We start from the raw sequence: 22,156 nt of genomic DNA on the forward strand, positions 1-22,156 counted from the left end.
TATATTTAGAGCAGGTTTTTCAGCGCTGATGAACATCCCCATCCAGAGCAATACGACGCTCTTCCAACGGGCGGAAGCAGCAGCCATCAGCAGATGACTCTGCAGTGCCCTGCTTCCGGTTCAGTGCGAGCGCGAGCAGGCCCACCTAAAGGAGCAGGTGTGACACGAATAAGCGAGGCGGTTCGGTGACAAAAGCACGCGCTGGGAAGCAGAACTGCTTTTGGCTCGGGAGGCGGGCCGGGCCGGGGCGGCTGCCGCCGCGCTCCCGCCGCTCCGGGTGTAAAGCACGGCGGGGCGGAACTCCTGTGTGCGGAACCTCGGCGCCGGCCGCGGGAGGCGTCCGGACCGCTCAGCCGGCCGCCTCGGGGAGGCGGTGCCAGGCTCCTCCACGCGCCGCGGGAGCGGAAGGGGGAACATGGCGGCGGTCAAGGGGCTGGAGACGTGCCTCAGGGTGGCGGGCGCCGCCGCGGCGCGCCCGGAGCGCTTCCTCAGGTACTGCGGGGCTGCGGGCTTCCCTGGGGGGGGGGAAGCCCCCCGATGCCGGACACTGGGTGTGGGTGCAGGTGCGCGCGCGTAGTGCTCTGCAGTTCGTGCGGGCCTCAGTGCTCTGGGAGGGAGGCCTCGTGGCGGCCGGCCGGCGCCCCTCAGCTACCCGCGGTTCCGCAGAGCTCTCCTGAAACGCGCTGTTAACAGCGTCCGGACCTGGCTGGGGCTTCTGCCACGGCTGCTGCAGTGTCCTAGTCCTTTCTTCAGCGTTCGGGAATTAGGAAACGGAGGTTTCCGTTTCTACCAGCAACGTTGAAGCATTGGTAGCGCTAGAGAAAAAAAACTGGAGGAGACTACCCAAATAGAAAAGCTGAGGAGTAAGGCAGTGGAGGAAGACACCTTTTTAAAACCAAGGGTCTGTATCTTGGATGTTTGAGCTGTCTAGTGCTATACTATTTACTTCCCTAAAACGTCTGGAGTGCTTAAATACGATCAAGGTATACTAAGATGCAACTATAGAAGGGTGGGATGTTCTGTCCAGCTGCTGCTTCACACATTAAGTGTAATGAAACCGAGACACTTAATGATTACAATGTTTTTAGTTCTAGGAATGTTTAGTAGCATTACTCCCAAGAGATGTGTAGAAAGTTAAGCAACAGCTGTAGTTGCTGAAAGTTGCTGCCCTGTAGTATCAAAATACCTAAGCACATGTAAAAAGAGCCGCAGTGTGACCATGTGAATAACTTAACGGGAGGTGTAAAATGAATGAAAGCTAGTGAATTCTGCAAAATAGAAAATAAAAAATTAACTGTTGTGCTTTTTAAAGCTCTTAAATTTTTTCTACCCTTAGTGTGCAAGATGGACTGGCTACTGACTTCAGAGCATTAACAAAGATTCTCTATGATTTGAATAAAGCTCTGGGAAGCAGTATAGTTCGGGGGGGTCCTTTAAAAGAGCTGGTGATAGAAAATTTTGATGAAGAACAGATTTGGCAACAACTAGAGCTCCAGAACAATGCAGTTCTTGATTTTTTCAAGAAATCCATTGCAAGGGATGCCAAGGATGAAGATCTTTGCCTTCTCTCAGACCAGGAAGAGGACGGCTCTGATGCAGAGGCCAGCAGTGACCAGGAATTGGAAGACAGCATAATGGACGTAGAAGCTGAACAGAAGAATATTTATACACAAGATAAAACTAAAGCTAAAGAAAAGCAAAGTAAACTCAGAGAAAGCATAATGCAGAAATACAGTGATGAGGATTCTGATATTGATTTTGATATTGAAGCACTGGAGCAACAAACTAAAACAACCAAGGAAACCACACTGAAAAAAATGGGAAAAAAATCTATAGTGGATGACAAGTTTTTCAAGCTGTCTGAGATGGAAACTTTTTTAGAACATGCAGAGAAGGAAAACAAGGAGGAGGAGGAAGATATTAATTATTTTGAAGACATCATCTCGGATGATGAGGAGGAAGAGTCTGAAGAAGCTAAAGTCAAAGTAAGAATATCAGTAAATTAATTTTCTGATCTCTCTTTTCCTTTAAATCAAGATCTGATATTCGTTAGAGTGACTATAAATTGTTGAACTCTGAGTAGAAACTACCAAGTTAAATTTGATTAGATGACTAATGATTACTTCTGAAGCTATTCCAGTCTCTCTTTAGATGGGTCTTGGGTTTTTGCATGGGTAAAGGAAGAGATAGTATGTCACAAGAAATAAGTGACCTTGCAGAATTGCAGAATAGGTGACCCACCAAATGAAAAAAATGGGTCACTCAGTATTGACATCTGGTAATTAGAGATCACTAAGGTGGGTGATGCAGAGCAAAGGGCTTTTGGCAACTTCTTTTTCCAGGGACATGGCTTTGTAACTCCGATTTAACTGAAGTTGCTGAGTACTTGTTTCAGAAATAAATATTTTATTATTTAATATTACCAGAGATTCTTACTAGCAAGTAAGAACTATGCCCAGGGTAAAAGGGAACACGTATGCATTCCAACAAGTAGTTGGCAAAATCTACTGCTCTTTCACTTCTGTATATGGTGAAATTGGAAGTTAATTTAAGTAGTAGAATATTTAAAATACTTGTAAAAGAGGTTAGTTTTACTAAGATGCCCTATCATAGGTTAATGCTTCATTAAGTTGAATTACTGTTACACAAGTAGTGCTGTTTCCCAGGTGCTAAAAACTTTAAAAGACAGGATACTCTTAGGCTTCTGCCAGCCTTAACAGTTTTGCTTTGTTTTCGTTTTTTTTGTTTGGGTTTTCTTTTTTCCTCTCTCCTTCTTAGCCAGTTAAAAGTTCTAGAGACTTGACGTACAAAGATTTCTTTGATCCGGTTGATGGCAATGATGATTTAGTAGCTAATGGTGTTGAAGATGATCAGGAAGAGGAAGCAGACAGTGCTATTGAAGAGCAGAATGAAGAAAGCATGTCTGAGTAAGTATATGCATTATTTGCAGTTAAAATGTCCTTGTAATTTTACACTGAAGTGAAGTAGAAAATAAAGTGTGAATTCCAGGCTCGCTTTGGTCATGGTTTGCCATTCTGTGTAATCTGTTGTGTGTTCATGGTTTGTATTCTCACCTTATTTAAAAAGTAGTTTATTGTTTTATCTTTTGAGTATTGTCTTTTGATATTTATTTGAATAAATCATTTAATAGCTGTAACTTCAGTTTTTGAAAGTTATTTTTAGTATATGGAAGTTTCCCTAGTGTCCCCTGCCTTTAGGTTTCGGTGAAAGCCTGTTGTATTTCTTAATTGTGGGTTATTTGTAACAGGTAAACATCTAGTGGCTGAAATATCTTCATGTAAAAAGTTATAGAGGCTTTTCAATCTTTATCTTATATTAAATTTTAATGTTACAGGGTTGAGGATATGAATGAAATGATGGAGAATATGAGAAGTAAAGAAGCCTCTAAAAAAGTTACTTTTAGTTTGCCAGATGACAGCGAAACAGAAGATGTTACTAATGTGCAATTAGAGAAGGGCATTGATCCCAGTGAAATAAAGTCTTCTTTTGAGAAGAGGCAGGAAAAGGTAATTGTATTTTTTTTATTATTATTTTGCTAATACTTTGAAACAGTGGCCAATTTGTTTTGTTTTGTTTTTATGATTGTGTAGTTTGTTCAGAGTCTGGCAAATATGAAGAGGCTGTTTACAAATTAGGAAAAAAAAAAAAAGTGGTTTATCTACATCAGATACATATGCAATCATATATTCCCTCATCTTCATGTGAGGAGGAGTTAGAAGTACCTGAAATAACTACTAATTTTTTCCCTTGAGTTTACTTGTGAGCTCTGTGTTTTAGACTTCTTAGGAAACTGTGTTTTTCAGATGAGCAAAAAAATAAAAAGTTTAGAAGAAGAGTTGTTGGAGGAGAAACCTTGGCAGCTTAAAGGAGAAGTGACTGGACAAAAACGCCCTGAAAACAGCCTTTTGGAGGAAACAGTACTTTTTGACCATGCAGTCCGAATGGGTAAGTAGTGAGAGGGCTTTCCTGAAAGTGTGTTGCATACCATGTTGGGTTTTCTTCCCTTTGACCTTGCTGAAAACACCTGTGACTCAAGAGCAGGGTAACAAAACACTAAGTTAAACTTCTTGGTGTGTTTTTGAGGTTGTGCATTTTCATGGTGGAAACTGCAGGAAACTATAGTGGTTTCGTTCATTTTTAACTTAACTGTAAGTTTCTTAATTCAGTGGCAGATTTAGTCATTTACAAGCCTTCCGTAATATGATTAGTCTCTTCAAGATAGAGGAAAACATTATTTACTTACTTCAATTACTATATTTTTGTGAAAGCTTTATTTTCTTTTTCTGTTTTTTATTCTTCATAGAACAAAAAGTATTTCTTGCTGGAGAAACATTAATCTTAAAATTCTTTTTCTCCTCTCAGCACCTGTGATCACGGAAGAAACTACTTTTCAGCTTGAAGATATCATTAAACAGAGAATATTGGATGAGGTTAATAGTATCTTACTTGTTTCTCCCTGTTTTGTTCATAGACTTGATTCACAGGGTGCATTCCAAGAATGAGTCTGAAGTTCTTAAAATGTTAGGTTTAGAGTTATCTTAATTTCTGCAACTGGTTGTTTTATTCTTTTGCCTTGATAAATGTGTCTTTAGATTTCTAAGGAGCTCTGGTTTTTACTTGCCTGTTATATGCTAGGTTTTGCTGCATTTCAAAAAAATGAGTGTTTGCAGATAAAACTGTAAGGAGTTTATTTGAAATATAATGCCAGTCTGTAAATTTTGTCTATTATTGTAACTGTAGCGCTCTGAGCATTCTGAATACTAACCAAAACTCAGTTGTTTACTGCATTTTTCTTAAAAGCCACTGGTAGAAGATTTGTATCCCATATCTTGTTGAGGCTTATTGTTAGTTGAATTAAAAAAAATTGGTACATATAGGGGAGAGTATTTAAGTACTTAAGAAAATTTGTTATACAATTTTTGCCCTGATCCACTAAAAATAAGCACACAGGCCAGAGCTATAAGTCTTTTATTACTTTTTTTTCAAATGAAAGTGTGAAACTTTATGCACGTGGCTTCCCAGGAACTTATTAAATAGTTAATGTGTCAGATAAGTAATATGAAAAGATGTTCCAAATAAGCTGTAGCACCTGATACTTGAATGTAATTGCATTTGGTCATTAATTTATGACCTTCTCAGGCATGGGATGATGTAGTACCGAAAGAAAAACCAAAAGAGGAGGCTTTTGAATACAAGAAACGTATCACTTTGGATCATGAAAAGAGTAAGCTGAGTCTCGCTGAAATCTATGAGCAAGAATACATGAAACTTCACCAGGTAACGTAAGCAATGCCTTTTGTTTTGGCTCGAAGTTTACACCACATAGTCTTGTATGTTCATTTGTACACTGCTAACTGCTTTCAGCTTGGTAGAAGTACTTCAATCTTTCTCTAAGTGTTCACCAGTGAAATGGCTCTGAATTGTATATTGTGGTGTTATCAGTCTTGCTAAAGTGAAATAGCTTTATGAATGGTGTTGCAGTAACATTGCGTTATTAACGCAGCAAAAGACTGAAGAGGAAGAAAATCCTGAACACAGAGAAATTCAGGAAATGATGGATTCACTCTTCCTGAAGCTGGATGCGCTTTGTAACTTCCACTTCACACCCAAACCAGTAAGTACATAAGTTTCATAAAGTTGGTTCCCCCCCCCCTTTGAAACTGGATATTTAAAATATATTTGGGAAATGGAAAGTAAACTAAACACTGAGTATTAGTAAGCTTGTTCTTATTTCATATTAAACCCACTATAATTGCCTCTAAACAAAACCAAATACTTAGTATCTTCAGTTAGAAGCTGCTGTGAGATGGTGTGCTCAGTCCTGAATATGTTTCCTTATTTCTAGCCTGTGCCAGAAGTTAAAATAGTTTCGAACCTTCCAGCAATAAGTATGGAAGAAGTAGCACCTGTTGCTGTTAGTGATGCTGCTCTCTTAGCACCAGAGGAAATCAAGGTAAATATAAATAAAAATCACGTAAGGATCTGGAGAGGATCTGTATTGTTATCTGTATTGTTGATAGAAGGGCGTACTGGCTGCCAGATGAATGGGAGAATTCTGCCCTCTCCCACCCTGTGTTCCTCACCTTGTGGACCTTTTTGCCTAGTATTTTGGTATTGGTTGTTGTTGGAGGTTTGGCCGGGAGAGAGTGGGTGTGCCTTTTTTTTTTTTTTTTTTTTTTTTTTTTAAATATAACTGGAATGAGGGGAAGGAGTTAATTTTATTTGGCTACACTAGGTCATAATATTATGCTTCATTTTTGTTCTTGAGTATTATGTGATGGTAATTATTTTCCCAACATATATACGGGTATTTGGAAGGGGAAAGCTAAATGACAATAGGGAAGAGCAGTTAGCGTGTCTTCAATGGTACAAATTTCACTTCCCAGCTTTTGCCAGTTTTTGGCCTTTGCCTTAATGCGGCATCACCCTGAGCTGGCTAAACACTTGAAATAATGGAAATGCTAAGACAGATTTGAGTACTGTGAAATGAGCCTTTTCTTTTGCACGCTTATGGATTTAGAGATCTTGTTCTCTTTAGGAAAAGAACAAAGCTGGTGATGTCAAAACAGATGCAGAAAAGACTCCCACAGACAAAAAACGAGACCGAAGAAAGAAAAAGCTTCGTAAACGTATGAAGCAAAGAGAAAAGGAGAAACGTCAAAAGCTTCTTGAAAAGATGAAACCAGAACAAGGCACAAAACTTAGCAAAAAAGCTGCTGCTGCAAAATTAAAAAGGCTTACAAAAGAAGGCAAAGCATCTCTGCTCAAGGTAGGGCTCTCTTAAGTAGTCTTGTATAACTTGGAGCTTCCTAGCTAAAGAATATTAAAATCCCAAGGACAGATAATATTTAGCTAGAGAGAGGAAAGGGAACTTTGTCACAAAGAATTACAAAGTATAGGGTTTGTTTCCCTCCTGTCCCTCTTCGCACAACTACATCTCCTAATCTTTCTCCATCCCCTCAATTCTACACAGGTAGTATATCTGCTTACCACCCAAACCTTGTTATGTTATTTATGTCTGAGCAAATATAAAACGTAAATGTAGCTGCTGGAAGGAAAGAGGTAGGAAGAAGACGTGGAAAGGGCAGATGCATACTTTTCCCCCCCCCTCCCCGCCCCCCTTCCGCTGCATTCTTTTGAACTACAGTTTTGGAAGGACTATTCTAATCCATAACTGTCTTATGTAAAGTAGCGTTGAATGCCTTTTTAGTCCTGATTTTGCTGATTATCCTGACAGCATGATTTCAGTATAGAGGCCTGAAAAAAACCAGCTCTGGTTGCACTTTGCAGTGACCCCCTTGTTTTATAATGCATATTTATAGAGATGTTATTGCTTTAATTATGAATAAATCATAGCTAAATGGTTGTTGGAACCTTTAGAAGCTTACTCAGAGTATGAAAGATATTTGAATTTGTAAGTAACTTAATCTTTAGATATGGAAAAATATGAAAAAACTATGATAACAATTACTCAAAGTATATTCACAAAGCAGAAATTGTTTGCATTAGGTACTACTCTTTTTATTTATTTCAAAGTTCACAAAGTGGCGTTCCCGCAAATACTAAGAGTTACACTCTTATTTCCTGCATTTGAACCGTTCCACTTGATTAAGTGGGACTACTTGCATGTATAATTGAGGATGAGGTTTCTATTTAGTTCTTTCTAAGCTTTGAGTAACAAGCTATTTCAAAATAGGAATATTCTATTTAACTTTCTACTTCTTATTGTGGAGCCTTCTCTATAATCTCATCAGACTGATTTTGTTTTGCATGCTATAAAACAGTAAACTTGTGTGCCACCTATGATGCCTTATAAATTAACTTTTAAAAATCTCTGAATTTTTGAGATATTAGAAACTAATAAGAAAAATATCTTGATTACTTCTAAAATGTTTGTGTGTACCTTTTCAAAAGGAGAGCAGAACCCAAAATGTAGATACGCTGTTGTAGCTCATGATGTGCAAGGATCTATTCTTGATACCTGTTCTTACCTACCATACTAATTGCTAATTCGAAAGGGACTGTACTTTTTGTTTCTTTAGATAGCAGGAGTGGTATAAGAATGCAGTGAAAAATAACCTTTGAAAATCAATTATCAGACTTATTTTTTTAAGTCAAATACCATTATATATAACTAGTAAGTAGTATAATGGGGCTGTTTGTACATTTCTTGGTTATAACGAATATTTTGTCCATTGACAGGATGAAGGTAAAGACAAGGTCTTAAAATCATCTCAGGCCTTCTTTTCTCAACTGCAAGATCAAGTAAAAATGCAAATCAAAGACACAAACAAATTAAAGAAGAAACAGAAGCAGCAGAAAACACTCTCTGTTCATAAACTGAAATTGTAATCTACCTTTTTATATATGTTGCATCTTGTATATATTAAAATGTTTCTACATGAATGCTAAATTTGAGTAGGTTTTAGTCTGTCGATCTTTAAAATGTTCTGTGAATTTCTGAGGTGCTGTAGAGACACTTTCCTTCAGGTTTTACCCTTATTTTCTACCATAGAACTCCTCCTTTTCTCTTTTTATTCCAAAAAGAGGGCTTTTTGCCATGGGCAGGTACATAACCGTGTAGAATACTTGATATTTGTGCGTGACTATACCATCTCTTTAAGCTATAGTCATAGCTTTTGTATCTGCTGTGGCGATAGATCTGCATGTATTGAAGAACTTAAGCTGTATCCTGGCACTATAAATTGGAAATTACCTTTCAAAATTGTGATTATCAAACAGGGAGGACACAGAAGCCTTTTAAGCCTGCAGTAACTCGGCGTAAGCAAAGGGTATCTTTCAAGTTAAAGGATACTTCCCAAGGTGGAAGTACTTTGCCATTTGCTCTTTTCTTGGTTGAACAAAAAAAAAAAAAAGAGAGTTTCAGCTGATGCCCGTCTGGTTCCCCTTTCTAAAGAAAGATCACAACCGGTTTTCACCCTTTGTTGTTAACGGAAATCTGAAATGTAGCGAGGGCGAGATGTTCGTACGTTTCTATTAGAGCGCGGCACCGCGGCTCCGCAATCTGCTCCCCAGGCCTAGCGCGCCGCCATCGGCGATGCACTGCGCTTGGCCTGGCGGCGGGCGAGCGGCAGGCCGCTGCGTGCCGGGGGGGCGGGGCCCGCTGGCGCGCGGGGCCTTAGCGCCTGGCGCCCCGCCTCCCGGGGCGGCCGTCGCGCGCCGCGCGTCCGCCCTTTGGCGGCCCTTGGGCCGGCGGCGGAGACGGAGAGACGCTCGGCTGCGGCGCCGGTGCGTGGGGAAAGTCAGGCACGGCGAGGGGGGGCGGCGGCGGCGGCCGCCGGTCGACGGGCTCCCGGAGCGGGCAAGGGTAGCGGCGCCAGCGGGGGCGGGAGCGGGTTCGGAAACGTGAGGCGCCGCCGGGCACGCCTCGCGAGCGAGCGCGCGCAGGTCCGCTGAGCAGCTGCTGCGGAGAGCGGCGCTGCGGGAGAGAGAGGCGGCGCTGCGGGAGAGGCGGCGTGGGCCGCGCGGGAGAAGGCGCGGGAGGGCGCAGCCCCCGGCCGGCGGCCTGTCCGCGGCGCGATCGGGAGCGCTACAAGGCTGTAAGGCTCCGCGCCTCCGCTCGGTACGCGCACGCGCACACGCACACGCACACGCAGCTTGGGTGCGCTCTCTGAAAGTGGGTGGCTGGCACCGAAGACTCGTATGCCTAGAAACAGCAAGCAGGGTGATGACGAAAATCGGAGGACTTGACTATCCTCACGTTGGATTTTATCTCAAGTTCTCATTTACGTGGGCGAGCGAACATGGCATTTAAATAGTAAAAGTGTATGGCAGTAGTCCCATTTCTTAAACCGTTCCCGTGAAGCCAGCTGCGGTGCTCAGCATGACGATCGTGCCGTGCTTGCTTGTTTGCCGAGTGAGAAGGTAAAGGGACAGCTGCATAGTAGCAGTTAAGGATTGCTTGACTTTTCCACTTTAAGGGTTTTGTTTTTTCTTCTCCACTGCTCACCTTGGTTGCATCTGGTACCTTAGAAGATCTTTCATTCAATTTTTATTTTTTTTTTCTTGAAGGCATGTCAGACGATTACAGATGGAAAATGCAAAGCCAAGAAAAGTCTTTTTTAAGTATTGCAGAATAAGGAAATATGGCCTGAATGAGGTTGCCTGTGCCACATAAATGCTTTGAAGTTTTGTAATGGCAGAAGCTAGGTCTTCAGAAATAAAAAGATCCCGAATAAGTTTGTCACTCAGTAAAAATAAGAAAAAAAGAGGATCAGTAAAAAAAGTGGAAAGTAAAGGAACACCATCTATACCTGCAGCATCCTCCTCTATTGTTTCCTTTTTTAACAATGTGCCCCCTGCCAAAATTAAATGTCCCATGTGTGGGCAAATGGTGCCAAGATATGGAATAAATGGGCACATGGATGAAACATGTCAGAGAAAACACGGTGAGATTGGTGTCATTGACTCAACACTCGACTCTTTTAGGAATTGGAGTCCCCCAGCTGCAAGTCTGAACAATAATTCCAGCTCATATTTTTCAAAAAACCTCTTAAATCTAGAAACAAGTCCACCCAAAAGCAGCTTATTGAAAACAGAAGGGAGTGCAGCACAACAGATTAGTCCTTACTTTAGCAATAATAGTTCAGTCTGTAGTGTTAACAATGAACCACGGGCTCAGACAGTTAAAATAGTCTCTTTGGGAAGCTTAGCATCTAAACTGTCCAGAAGACGTTGTATCCAGAGAGGAAAACAGATCGTGTATAAAGAGATCGACTCTTCACCTCCAGCTGTTCACAATACGTGCAAAAGTGCTGTAGCATGGGATGGTGATGATGGGATTTATACTGGGCATAGTTCTCAGAAAGAAAATCAGCTTGCTCAGAGGGAGCGCCAGGAACAGAATTTTTCAAAGAAGGAACTGGAATTTCAAGAACAAGTAAACAAATGTAATGGAGAAGACCTTGCAGATATTGTTCAGGTATCATTACCAGCTGATAACATTAATGGCAGAAGGTTACCACCTGGTACAAGGAGCACCAAAACAGCAAGTAGGTCTGAAGGTGTGATACTTAGTCCTGATAAATTTGAAACACATCTAGCCATTCATACTTCAGCAGAACTGACCAATAGTTTGGAAGTCAAGACTCAGCCTCATGCTCAGGTTGTTCCTTCTTCCAAGACAGAAGTGAACTGTGGTACACAAAATTGCTTTAGCAAGGGTGATGTACAGGTACTTCCTGTGGAAGTTCATGAGGACTTTAAGGATGAGCTTAACCATACTTTGTCAGAAACTGTGGAAAAGGTAGAATTTCAAAATTCCATTGGGGACATTTTAGACAAAATAAATGAGGTTAGCTCTGTGCCTAGCTCTCCTGGTCACCCGTATTACCTCCAGAATTTTTTAGTGGTGCTGCGAGCAGTCTTAGAAAACGAAGATGATGCCAGACTCTTTGATGAGCAAGATATGAACGTTATAACCAAGTTCTGCAACTTATCAGGTATCTTTGTTTTTTTTTTTTTAATATATTTTCACATTACCTCTTGTAGAGAGAACTGTTACATAGTTTTATGTGAAGAGTGCTATACCAATGGGCAATTTAACTTGATAAATTCCTTAAGAGAAGCAGCTCCTTTTTCTCAGGAGACATATCCCTCAGTGGCTTCTTGTAGGTAAACTTCCCCAGTGTTGCTGTAATGGAAGGTAATGATAAATAGTGGACACTTGTAAGAAATAAGGAAAGAATGATTATGTATATTTCTGGGGGTTTTGAATACTTTTTTTTACTGTTTTAGTACTATTTTTGAGAATCTTAAGTCGAACTTGCTGCTGCATTTAAACATGTTTCCAAGGAAGGAAACTTGTAGCACAGAAAAAGAGTATTAGTTAATACCAAGCTTTTGGTGATTAATACGTATGGGAATACTACAAAGTGAGGTTATGGAGAGGCCAGTACTGGATACGTAGACCTTGAAAAAAATACTTCTGAAGTGGCATTTGTGAGCTTTGATTCAGCACATTTGCAGATGACTTTCATGCTTGGTGTGAATCCATGGTTATCCCTATGATTATTATCCAGTGTTTAGAATGCTAGTTACTAATTAACAGTCATTTTCTTGTAGGTTGCTTAGTACTTTTAACTCTTATTAATTTTGGTAGGAGCCAGAATATTGGAGATTTAAGCCCTCCATATTTAGACAAGATTCAAAGCAGACATGTTGTCTGAATCCTATACTCATAAGTTTTACAGTAAAAGCATGGCAGAAGTGATGCAAGTTAAAACTAATACTCCAAATTTCTATGTGTGTTTAAAACCTGTCTTAAACAGTAATTAAGAGCAGTTTTACCAGCACTTGAGCTGCAAACTTGGAGCATCAAAATGGAAATAAGCTTATAACAACTTCCACAAGAAAATTTGTATCTCACAGTATTGCAGGCATAACTGTTTATATTGTTTTAAGCTACTATACCACTGCCTGCAAAGTATTTTCAGATATATGCTCATATGAGCTCAGTTTATGCATCTGAGCTGAACCTGCAAAAGTCACAGTTGCATACACACCTGCTGGTAAAAATAAAAACAAAAAATTCAGAAGCAGGCTGTACTTATTAATGTATTATGTTCATTGAGTCTGACTTAAGTAGCAGGCTGTAAAGCTTATCACACTAAAGAATAGTATTTCCCTGTGTGAAACTGTTGTGTGTTTTGGTCTTTTTCCTCTCTGTAGATTATATTCAGTTTTCCTGTGCTAGCGTACAACAGTCTTTAGACTGTCTCCCCATTGCAAAGTGGAAGAAAACTGTTCTAGCTGTTTAGAGCACTTAATCCCTTAATGTTCGTTCCTGTAAAGTTCCAAATGATATTGTGAATTGACACCACATTACAAAAGAGAATATCAAGGTCATGACTTGTGATTAGCAGTTGTGTGAAACTTTTCCAAGGCCAATAGGAGGCTTTCAGTAAATGTTTTTCTGGTAACTTGTATAGATGTGGAGAATAATAGAATGAGGTTAGGTTAATGTATATGACATCACAAGGTTTTTAATACAGTATACTGAGTGATAAAAATGGAAGAGTGTTGGCTTGAGTTTTTAGGAGGAAATATAACCCTGATAAGCAGTTCACAATTTCAGTTCCTTAAAAAATTTGAGTCAGTGCATATCTGTTTCTCTAGGAAGTACTTAAACTGTGGTGGAACAATCTCAGAAATGTCTGTTTTGACTTAAGATACTCTTCCAAAATTTAGCAGCTGCAACGGACCATATGAACATTCTTCATTTGCCCTAGTGGACAAGCCAGCTGAGCTGGCTCAAACCACCTTAAGAGGTGGTTGCTAAAAAGGTGAAGAAATTCCAGAGGAGGAAGTAGGGCTCTAAACTTACAGAGGTATTTCTGCAGTGGTTACCTCATCACAGTTAAGCTTTTACAGGTTATATTGTAATAATTACAATTATGCAGTAACACCAAACACTTAAAAAATTAAAGAATAATACTAACATAAGTTACGAGAATATTGTAAGTAAGATGAGATCATAACAGGACTGTATTTGTCAGGGAGCAGCAAGAGCAGACCTCTGCATGGAAAGATGAGCCAGGAGCCAAAGGGGACAGCGGGGCAGGCAGGGGCCACATCCTCTTCTCACCCGCAGGGGGCACAAGCCCACCCTGCCCAAAGAAGAAGAGCAGAGTGCCTCCAGTGCCAGTGCTGCAGCCAGCCGTGCTCCAGTGGTGGCCGGTCCTCAGGCAAGTCCATAGTGACAAGGCAGGTGCAAGGCGAAGCCAAGTCAGCAAGGTGGCTAGCTGGGCCCTGGCACGCCACAGCAGAGCTTAGGCGAGCGTGCAGGCCACCAGCCTGAGCTAAGTACAGCTCCCGAGCAAATGGGGGGATGCCCTGACAAAGCCGCATGCAGGTCTCCGCAGCAGCCTGAGCCTAGCATACGCAGCTGGACTGTATTGGAGCTGACCTCGAACACAAGCCGCCAAATCTGTGAGGGCTGGGATGGGGTTGCAGAGCCTATTGGTGCACTCAGGGCCATAAGAATATTACAGTAGTTAACTTTCTCTGCCTAAATGTGTGTACAGTGACATCTTGGAGCTTGATACTGCCTTGTTTATGTTGTGATAGTTAAAATGGGAATATATAAAGAAAAAATGGAATATAAGCAACAAAACTCTTGTTATTGGCTCTCTGAGGCTAGCAGTAGATGCCTATCGTTTACATCCAAAGAAGATCTAGGAATAAACTTACAATTAGGTTCTTAGTGGATGCAGGCTTTGGCTGCTTGGACAAATGCTAAAAGAGACATTCAGGATACAGCTCCCTTATTTCCACGCTCCCTTCGCTGGATGAGTACTGATCAGTAATAGTAATTTGTTCTGTTAAATAAAGGAAGTGCTTGTTTCTCTTTCAGTAGCGTGATTTCAGTATTCCCCTCTCACAGGAATTCAGAATATAGAAAGAATTATTGCGAAGTGGTGCTGATGAATGCAGCTCTGCACTGACTGCTTGATTCACAAGTAAAACAATCTCTCTTTGCAGGGTAGGAAAACTGCAATGATTCAGCTATGAGAACTGATCGGATAGCATTAAGTCAATAGATAATGAATTCTGGACAAGTGACAGATGGATGTCTTTGCCTTCAAGAAATCTTAGACAGAATACTATAAAAGTTCAGGTAGATGGGTTATCTGTTCCACATTAGAAGTTTCTACCCAAGCAGGTGTTGTCTTTCAGTTATTGTAATACAAAAAACCCCCGACCCCCCCCCCCCCCCGCCACGTGCCTAATACTGTGAAGTTGCTTGAACATAGATATTCTTCAGTATTTCGTTATTTTCTGCTAAAATGTCTACCGTTCTTTGGGGAGTTATCTCTAATGCTTATTATGAAAGGAATGATATTTTTAAAGGATTTAAGCTTGAAGCAATCCTTCCTTCCTTCCTGCCCAGTTTTCTCAAAAGTAGATGGCCTTTATGTTGAATGTAGAGCACTGCCTATTTTTTAAGTACTGGAATACAGTAGGGAAAAGCAGAGGTGTATCCATAACAAGTAATCTGCAGTGCAATGTCAGGCTTTGTGCTCAAGATGAGACCTGTCTGAACTTAGGTATAGTATTAAAAAAACATTTTTTGTATTCTCCATGTTTCATTTCACTGCATGTTGCAGTTGGAAGAATTTAAATGCAAGCACATAGTTCTAGTGACACTACTTAATACACTTTGTGAAATCCTCCTTCCAACTTTTATGCAACAGAAAAATTGTATCTGAGAAACATTGATTTATAGTCACCAGTGGAACTCAGGTACAGAAAACGGAACAAGAAAAAGTAATGTTTTTTTTTCTGTTGCGTTTTAATGAATCATAGAGGGCGAACTTTTCTAAGATCTTCTGCATCTTTTTGCTGGTAATATTTCAACTTAGAACAAATTTTTTATTTCAGTGATACACCTGAAACTTTCTTAAGAACTACAAAAGAAAAAAAATCCCCCAAACCTTCAAAGGTAATGTACTGCAGAACAGGATGCTTAAGAAGCAATTAATTACTTGTGCAATACCTTTTTATTCTTCTATTTGTCATTCAGGTCCTTTAGAGAAAGCAGTCCTCGCATGCCTTTACTGGATTGCAGCCCTAGTTGTCAGTTTCCATGGTCTGGAGAAAGGATGTTCATGTGTTACTTGACCTTTTTCCTTTTTCCAGAGCTGTAAAAATGGGAGACAGACTTCAAAGAAGTTATAACCCCACCGAGAAAATGACAGGCTTATGTGTCTGAACGTAGTTCTGTCAGTGAATTGATCCTGGAAACATTCTATTAAAAAAAAGGCTGAAAAAGTCTTTTTAAGGACAGGAGAGTAGTTGAATAAGCATGTAGAAGTTAACTGCCATTTCTTAAATGTATCTAGGCCTGGTAGTGTTTCAGTGTCTGTTTTTATTAATGATCAGTTTCAGTTAAGCAGCAGCAGATAGGGATAAAAAATCAGAAGTTAATGAGGGATCAGTTAGGTATTCAAAATGGTGCTAAATGTGGTAACAATAGCTAGACTATTTTCAGCTAACATTTAATAAGCTATTTTGTTGAATTTCAGCAGTTAGTATTTTAAAAGTATTTTTAAAAGGTACTTTTAAGAGAGCACTTCCCAGATTAGAGTCAAATCCATAGGAGGTTTTTCTCCCCTTGTTTTCAGTAGATATATTAGTAAAATTAAGCTTATCTTTGGAAAAATAAGAATCTGAAGACTACTACACAGAGAGGTATTCTGTGGTTATGAAATCATTCTGTCAGACTACAGCTTCTTTTGTTCCCCAACATCAAATAGTTGGTTATTGAATGAGTGTTAAAGAAAGCAAAAAGACCTGTTTAACATCACAATATGCAGAGTTTGAAAGACGAAGTTGTCTTTTCCTAGAAAACAAATTATTTCTTAAAGGGTAAGCATGTCCAAAATGCATTTTAGCAATGTTCATTACTTACAAAATACATTGTAATAATTTTCTACCTACAAAACTTAAAGAGTCTAATGAGCGATAATTACTTCGAAAGGTAAGTTGTGGTATTTTACCAAGTCTGCTCGTAGAACATGGGCAGATTTAAAATCTGTTTTAGAGGAGATGTGCATCAAAGTAATTTTTCTAGGTAAGGTAGTGATTATGCATAGTACTATGTTTTAGAATTTAATTTTCTTTTTATCCTTCCCTGCTTTAAATAAAATTTGCAGTTGGTGGGCAGAAGTTATATGTGAGACTTTTTCAACGCAAGCTGAACTGGTTAAAGGTGAACAAAATAGAGTATGGAGAGATAAGTACGGATTTGTCACCAATAATTGAAGAACTGGCTGAAGCCAGATTTCTGCAAACAGGTATGGCCAGCATTAATAGATGTTAAAAATACTACAAATAAAATCTGCAGTTGTGTTGTGTTAGAGCTTAACGCACTACATGCTTGTCTGTGCCTTGAGAAGAGAATTAAGCAGAATAAAGGTTTTGGGTGGATGAGTTGTGTTGTGTTACATTAATAATAAAAGCAATTAGTGTAAATTAGGTAATAGGGAGAGCTAAATAAATGTCAGGGCTATGGGTGCAACAACAGGCCTTACTTGCCCTCACCAGCCTCATCTCAGACCCTGACCTGTGCAGCCTCTGCGCATTGGTCCAGGAGCTCTCCTGAATACCCTTCAGTACTGCCCTGAGCTGTCTTGCAGGCACCCTGTCCCTGGCCTTGTCCATCCCTGGGTGGCTGGACCTCTGACCAATGCTGTGGGTGTTTGTTTCCAGTCTTGTCTGTGGCCATGTACTGTGGATGGATCTTGGACGTAAATTGTAGTCTTGTCTCTAGTCTTATGTCCTCTTAGACTAACCCTGGTTTTTTTGCTTTTGTTTTGAAGTTGCTAAGGGATTTTTTTTCTGATTATTCCATTCCTTCAAACTGGACCCATGAAGAGAATGAATTTCAGGCTGAATCAGCTAGCATCGATAATACGTGTTTGAAGAATCTAAATCATTAGATTAGATGATTTGAGCTTTGAGCTGTTGCTTGAGTGTATGTGTATAGCACGTAATGAATATATGTGGATCATTTTACTTTTAGAATCTGAACTGGAAGACCTGTGTGAAGGGTTGGATTTGCTTTCAGCCCCTGAGCTAAAAACATTGGCAAAGATCTTTCACTTGCCAAACCCAAATGGTCAGAAACAGCAACTCGTGGATGATTTTCTGAGGTTGGCGAAACAACGTTCAGTCTTCAGTAGGAGTCAGGCTGGTATTGGGACAGTGATTTTAAAAAGGTAATTCTGTTTATAGTTAAATTTTGCAGATGAATGTAAGTTATGTTTCAAAGGACTCAATCTAGATGCCTTTTGAAGAGAGGAATGCATTTAGTAAATTTATGAATAAAAAAGGGCAGCATTAAATTTTGATTCACAGTGGGTCAAACAGAAGGGTAACTAGGTCATGCTTTTCAGCTGTGGGCATAATTATCTATCTCCAAAGTTACTCAGTTATAGAGAGAAACATTTCTGAAATATTTAAAGCAAAATCAGTGCAGAAAAACATGTAGGCAGACATAGGGAAAGTCATTGCCTATTATAGCAACTATCTGATGTTTGTTTGCTGGGTGAGCTCTTCGAGTAGAATTAGAGGGGAGCAATAATCTCTTTTTTTTTGATTGACTTTGTACTTTAGCATAGAGCCTCCTTTTTGGCAGTATTTTTAAAGGGAAAAGATTGTTTGCTTGACAAAGTTCTTTCTTTCCTGTGCATTTTTTCACTGTGGCTATCACAGCTGTGTATATCAGATGCCCTTGACTTCCAGGTCTTCTGGGGTCCAGATTCAGGTTTAAGGTGTCATTCTGCCTGCCCTAATAGGAGTGATTACAGCATTACCACTCTTGGTGTTTAGGGCTGGATCTGTAGCTAGGACATCCACAAAAAGTCTAGGAATATGAACTAAAGTAATAGCCAGGGTCCTGGTGCTAGGGTACAAGTCAGTTCTGGACTTCATAAGCTTTCTTACACAGTTACCTCTCTTAGTTAATAATATCAAAAAGTAACTGAATAATAATGCCTGTAAACAAAGGTTACTTGTCTAGTAGTGTTGTGCTTTAAGCCCAGCCGGTGACAAAGCACCACAAAGCCGCTCGCTTACTCCTCCCCACTGGCCCTGGTGGGATGAGGAGAAAATATAAAGAAAAGCTTGTGTGTTGAGACAAGGACAGGGAGGGATCACTCACCAATTATGGTCACAGGCACAAAAAGACTCAACTCGGGGAAGAAACAAAATCAATTTAATTTACTACAAATCAAATCAAAACAAGGATAATGAGAAGTAAAATTAAACCTTAGAACACCTTCCCCCCCACCCCTCCCTCCTTCCTGGCTACCAAAAACCCCACCACACAAACCCAAAACAAGCAGTTAGCTTGTATAGTAGGCTGGAGAACTAGGGTCCAAACCCAGTAGCTGTGGAATCCTTTCTGTACAAAATGCAGGTTGGGCAGAAAGCTGACAGATACCAGTTATGTACTGCATTTGCTTCAATAACATAATTTGTCTTTCCTGTGGTATTCTTTTTCAAATAAGAGAGATATAAAGCTTTGTGAAGTTTTGCATAGCTATGTTTATTGGACAAATATTCCCCCCCCCCGAAGTCTATCATGTGATTCTCCACAAAATTTCTTGTATTAAAAGGGGCCTAGTAATCATCCCTCCATGAAGAATTACTATTACGTTGTCATGGTTTAACCCCAGCCAGCAACTAAGCACCACGCAGCCACTCACTCACTTCCCTCCAACCCAGTGGGATGGGGGACAGAATCAGAAAAAAAAAGGTGAAACTTGTGGGCTTAGATAAGAATAGTTTAATAGAACAGAAAGGAAGAAAATAATGATGATGATAATAATGATAATAAAATGACAATAATAATAATAAAGGGATTGGAATATACAGAACAAGTGATGCACAATGCAGTTGCTCACCACTCACCAACTGATGCCCAGTTAGTTCCCAAGCAGCGATCTGCCCCCCAGCCCAGCTTCCCCCAGTTTATGTACTGAACATGATGTCATATGATATGGAATATCCCTTTGGCCAGTTTGGGTCAGGTGCCCTGGCTGCATCCTCTCCCAGCTGTTTGTGCCCCTCCAGGCTTCTTGCTGGCTGGGCATGAGAAGCTGAAAAATCCTTCACTTAGTCTAAACACTACTTAGCAACAATTGAAAACGTGAGTGTGTTAGCAACCTTATTCTCATACTAAATCCAAAACATAACATTATACCAGCTACTAGGAAGAAATTTAACTCTATTTCAGCCAAAACCAGGACATATGTGAATCAGTAAGGTCGTCTGTCTTTATGTGAAAAGAGAGGCCTAATGCTAGCTTAGTGCTGGGCTGGCAGAGCTTCACAACTGGGAGGTTTGCATTTGGCCTTTGTTGTTTTTAAAATACAGCAGGAGCTCTGGTGGTTCCCATTCTGATAAAAATAGTGTTTTACACTGGTGTCATTGTCTCCAGTAGCATTGCACTTCATTTGGTCCGCAGAAGAACACATGAAGTGATCATAGCCACAGCCATGATTATCTTGTGTTAGAGGATGTTGGGACTTTGTGATAAGTAAGGATGTTTAAATTTAAGGAGTTGTGGTTGTTTCCACGTTCTAAGCCAGGTATAGAAAACTTCAGTATGAAAATACTTTGTATCACTTGAGATTTAATGTTTTCTCGTTGATACTAGATATTTGAACTGTGTGACGATGCATGATGCATAATTTGTGTAACTATCTCTAACAAACAAAATTGTTTTATGAATATTGGCTTAAACTATATAAAGGAAGGCTGGAAAAAAATGTGTTCAGGAAAAGGAAAGGAACCTGGGAAAATTAGTTACATTCCAAAAAAGTCCTTGGTGCTGGCTTGCTCCCTACTCCAAGAAAAGAGGCTGATAATTACTTGCTTGGCCATATCAAGTTTGGGAATGTAATGCTCTTTGCTGTAGGTGACAGCTGAAATACTAGTTACCCCGTGAGATCAGAGAAAATCCTGTTTTAAATCTGTGCTGGCCTGTGGACAAGTAACAGAGATCTTGTCGTGTATGAAAAAGCTGGATGAAGATGTGCTAATGGAGATAGCCTAAAACAAGGGATCTCAAATTGTGGTCTGTAAACGTTGCCCTAATAGCAAACCTGTCATGGTTTAACCCCAGCCAGCAACTAAGCACCACGCAGCCGCTCACTCACTTCCCCCCCACCCAGTGGGATGGGGGAGAAAATCGGGGAAAAAAAAAGAAGCAAAACCTGCGGGTTGAGATAAGAACGGTTTAATAGAACAGAAAAGAAGAAACTAATAATGATAATGATAACACTAATAAAATGACAACAGTAATAATGAAAGGATTGGAATGTACAAATGATGCGCAGTGCAATTGCTCACCACCCGCCGACCGACACCCAGCCAGTCCCCGAGCGGCGATTCCCCGCCCCCCCTTCCCAGTTCCTGTACTAGATGGGACGTCACACGGTATGGAATACCGCGTTGGCCACTTTGGGTCAGGTGCCCTGGCTGTGTCCTGTGCCAACTTCTTGTGCCCCTCCAGCTTTCTCGCTGGCTGGGCATGAGAAGCTGAAAAATCCTTGACTTTAGTCTAAACACTACTGAGCAACAACTGAAGACATCAGTGTTATCAACATTCTTCACATACTGAACTCAAAACATAGCACCGTACCAGCTACTAGGAAGACAGTTAACTCTATCCCAGCTGAAACTAGGACAAAACCGTATCTTGTTGCTTGTTGGTACTGCCTGGCATAGCAACAGTAGTGGCTGCACCCAAAGGGCAGTTAGTTCCAATTCTATTCTGCTTGAAGTTTGGCCCTTAAACTTTTTATTAGTTAATGCATTTCTTTGGCTTTTCACTAAAGGTTACATGCACTATATAGTTTCTCAAGCTGCTGCTTTCAAGGAAAATCAAGTTTACACATTAATTGGCTTGAAAACAAAAGTACTTTCATACTTCATTCAGTATATTTGAATTTTTGTAAGTGACGGTAAAAACCATTTGTTATAATAATTTTATTTGTTCTTCCAGGGTGAAGGACCTGGCTGGAAAATCTGTCAGGGTCTGTAAAGGCCCTCGGGCTGTCTTTTCTCGAATTCTGCTGCTATTCTCACTGTCTGAGTCAATGGAGGATGAAGAAGCTGGTAGTGCTGGTCAAGGCCAGCTCTCTACAGTCCTTATGGTAAACATGGGGCGTATGGTATTCCCCAGGTACACTGTAAACAGGAAAACGCAGGTCTTCCAGGACAGAGAAGATCTTATCAGGTAGGGGGACCTTTGGCAGTTTGGAAATCTGTTTACTTCTAGAAAAGCTTTACTGGAGTACTTGTGTAGGCAAATAAGAATTCATTGTGTAGAACTCCAGATGTAAATAGGTAGAAGTGCACTTTTGCAATGATTTTAAATGCATTTTTGTGTCCAGGTAGGACTTGTAATTCACAGTGGCTTGCATTTTGAACCAAAATAGCATATTTGCTTCATGATCATCTGCTGATGAAAGTTTTTTCTTCATTTGTCATGATGATTATTAGAAAGGACTCTGAACAAAACAAAAAATATGTTCTTTAGTTTATAAGTAATTTTAAAATAATACACCCTGTTAGCGTAAACTCTGCTGATCCTACAAGATTA

General features: G+C 40.3%; 2 protein-coding genes across 6 annotated transcripts in view; both read left to right on the forward strand.

Moving 5' to 3' along the window:
• Positions 1-360: 360 nt before the first annotated feature.
• On the forward strand, positions 361-8,434 carry MPHOSPH10 (M-phase phosphoprotein 10). The gene is made up of 11 exons (XM_052807329.1): positions 361-492; positions 1,337-1,985; positions 2,779-2,927; positions 3,356-3,527; positions 3,825-3,966; positions 4,384-4,451; positions 5,161-5,298; positions 5,525-5,635; positions 5,867-5,974; positions 6,560-6,790; positions 8,224-8,434. The coding sequence occupies exons 1-11, from the start codon at positions 416-418 to the stop codon at positions 8,371-8,373; spliced, it is 1,995 nt and encodes a 664-aa protein (XP_052663289.1). The 5' UTR covers positions 361-415; the 3' UTR covers positions 8,374-8,434.
• A 778-nt stretch (positions 8,435-9,212) lies between these two features.
• Positions 9,213-22,156, forward strand: part of FAN1 (FANCD2 and FANCI associated nuclease 1) — a 48,932-nt gene continuing 35,988 nt past the window's right edge. For 2 of the 5 annotated variants that reach the window (XM_052807910.1, XM_052807909.1), the window contains exons 1-4: positions 9,674-11,483; positions 16,698-16,838; positions 17,567-17,762; positions 21,557-21,790. In XM_052807910.1, the coding sequence (XP_052663870.1) occupies positions 10,178-11,483; positions 16,698-16,838; positions 17,567-17,762; positions 21,557-21,790 (1,877 nt within the window). In that variant the 5' untranslated portion in view covers positions 9,674-10,177. Of the gene's footprint in view, positions 9,271-9,672; positions 11,484-16,697; positions 16,839-17,566; positions 17,763-21,556; positions 21,791-22,156 lie in introns of those variants that run through there. The other 3 variants (XM_052807908.1, XM_052807911.1, XM_052807907.1) reach the window with 3 other exon arrangements.

Source organism: Harpia harpyja, chromosome 14 (assembly GCF_026419915.1).
Source record: "Harpia harpyja isolate bHarHar1 chromosome 14, bHarHar1 primary haplotype, whole genome shotgun sequence".
NCBI classification, from domain to species: Eukaryota; Metazoa; Chordata; class Aves; order Accipitriformes; family Accipitridae; genus Harpia; species Harpia harpyja.

What these genes read in the sequence shown, in the direction of transcription:
- MPHOSPH10 (XM_052807329.1), top strand. Translation starts at nt 416, where the DNA reads ATGGCGGCGGTCAAGGGGCTGGAGACGTGCCTCAGGGTGGCGGGCGCC. An exon ending in AACAGAGAATATTGGATGAG is followed by an intron (nt 4,452 to 5,160) that starts GTTAATAGTATC and finishes TGACCTTCTCAG; the next exon opens with GCATGGGATGATGTAGTACC. An exon ending in AATACATGAAACTTCACCAG is followed by an intron (nt 5,299 to 5,524) that starts GTAACGTAAGCA and finishes TTATTAACGCAG; the next exon opens with CAAAAGACTGAAGAGGAAGA.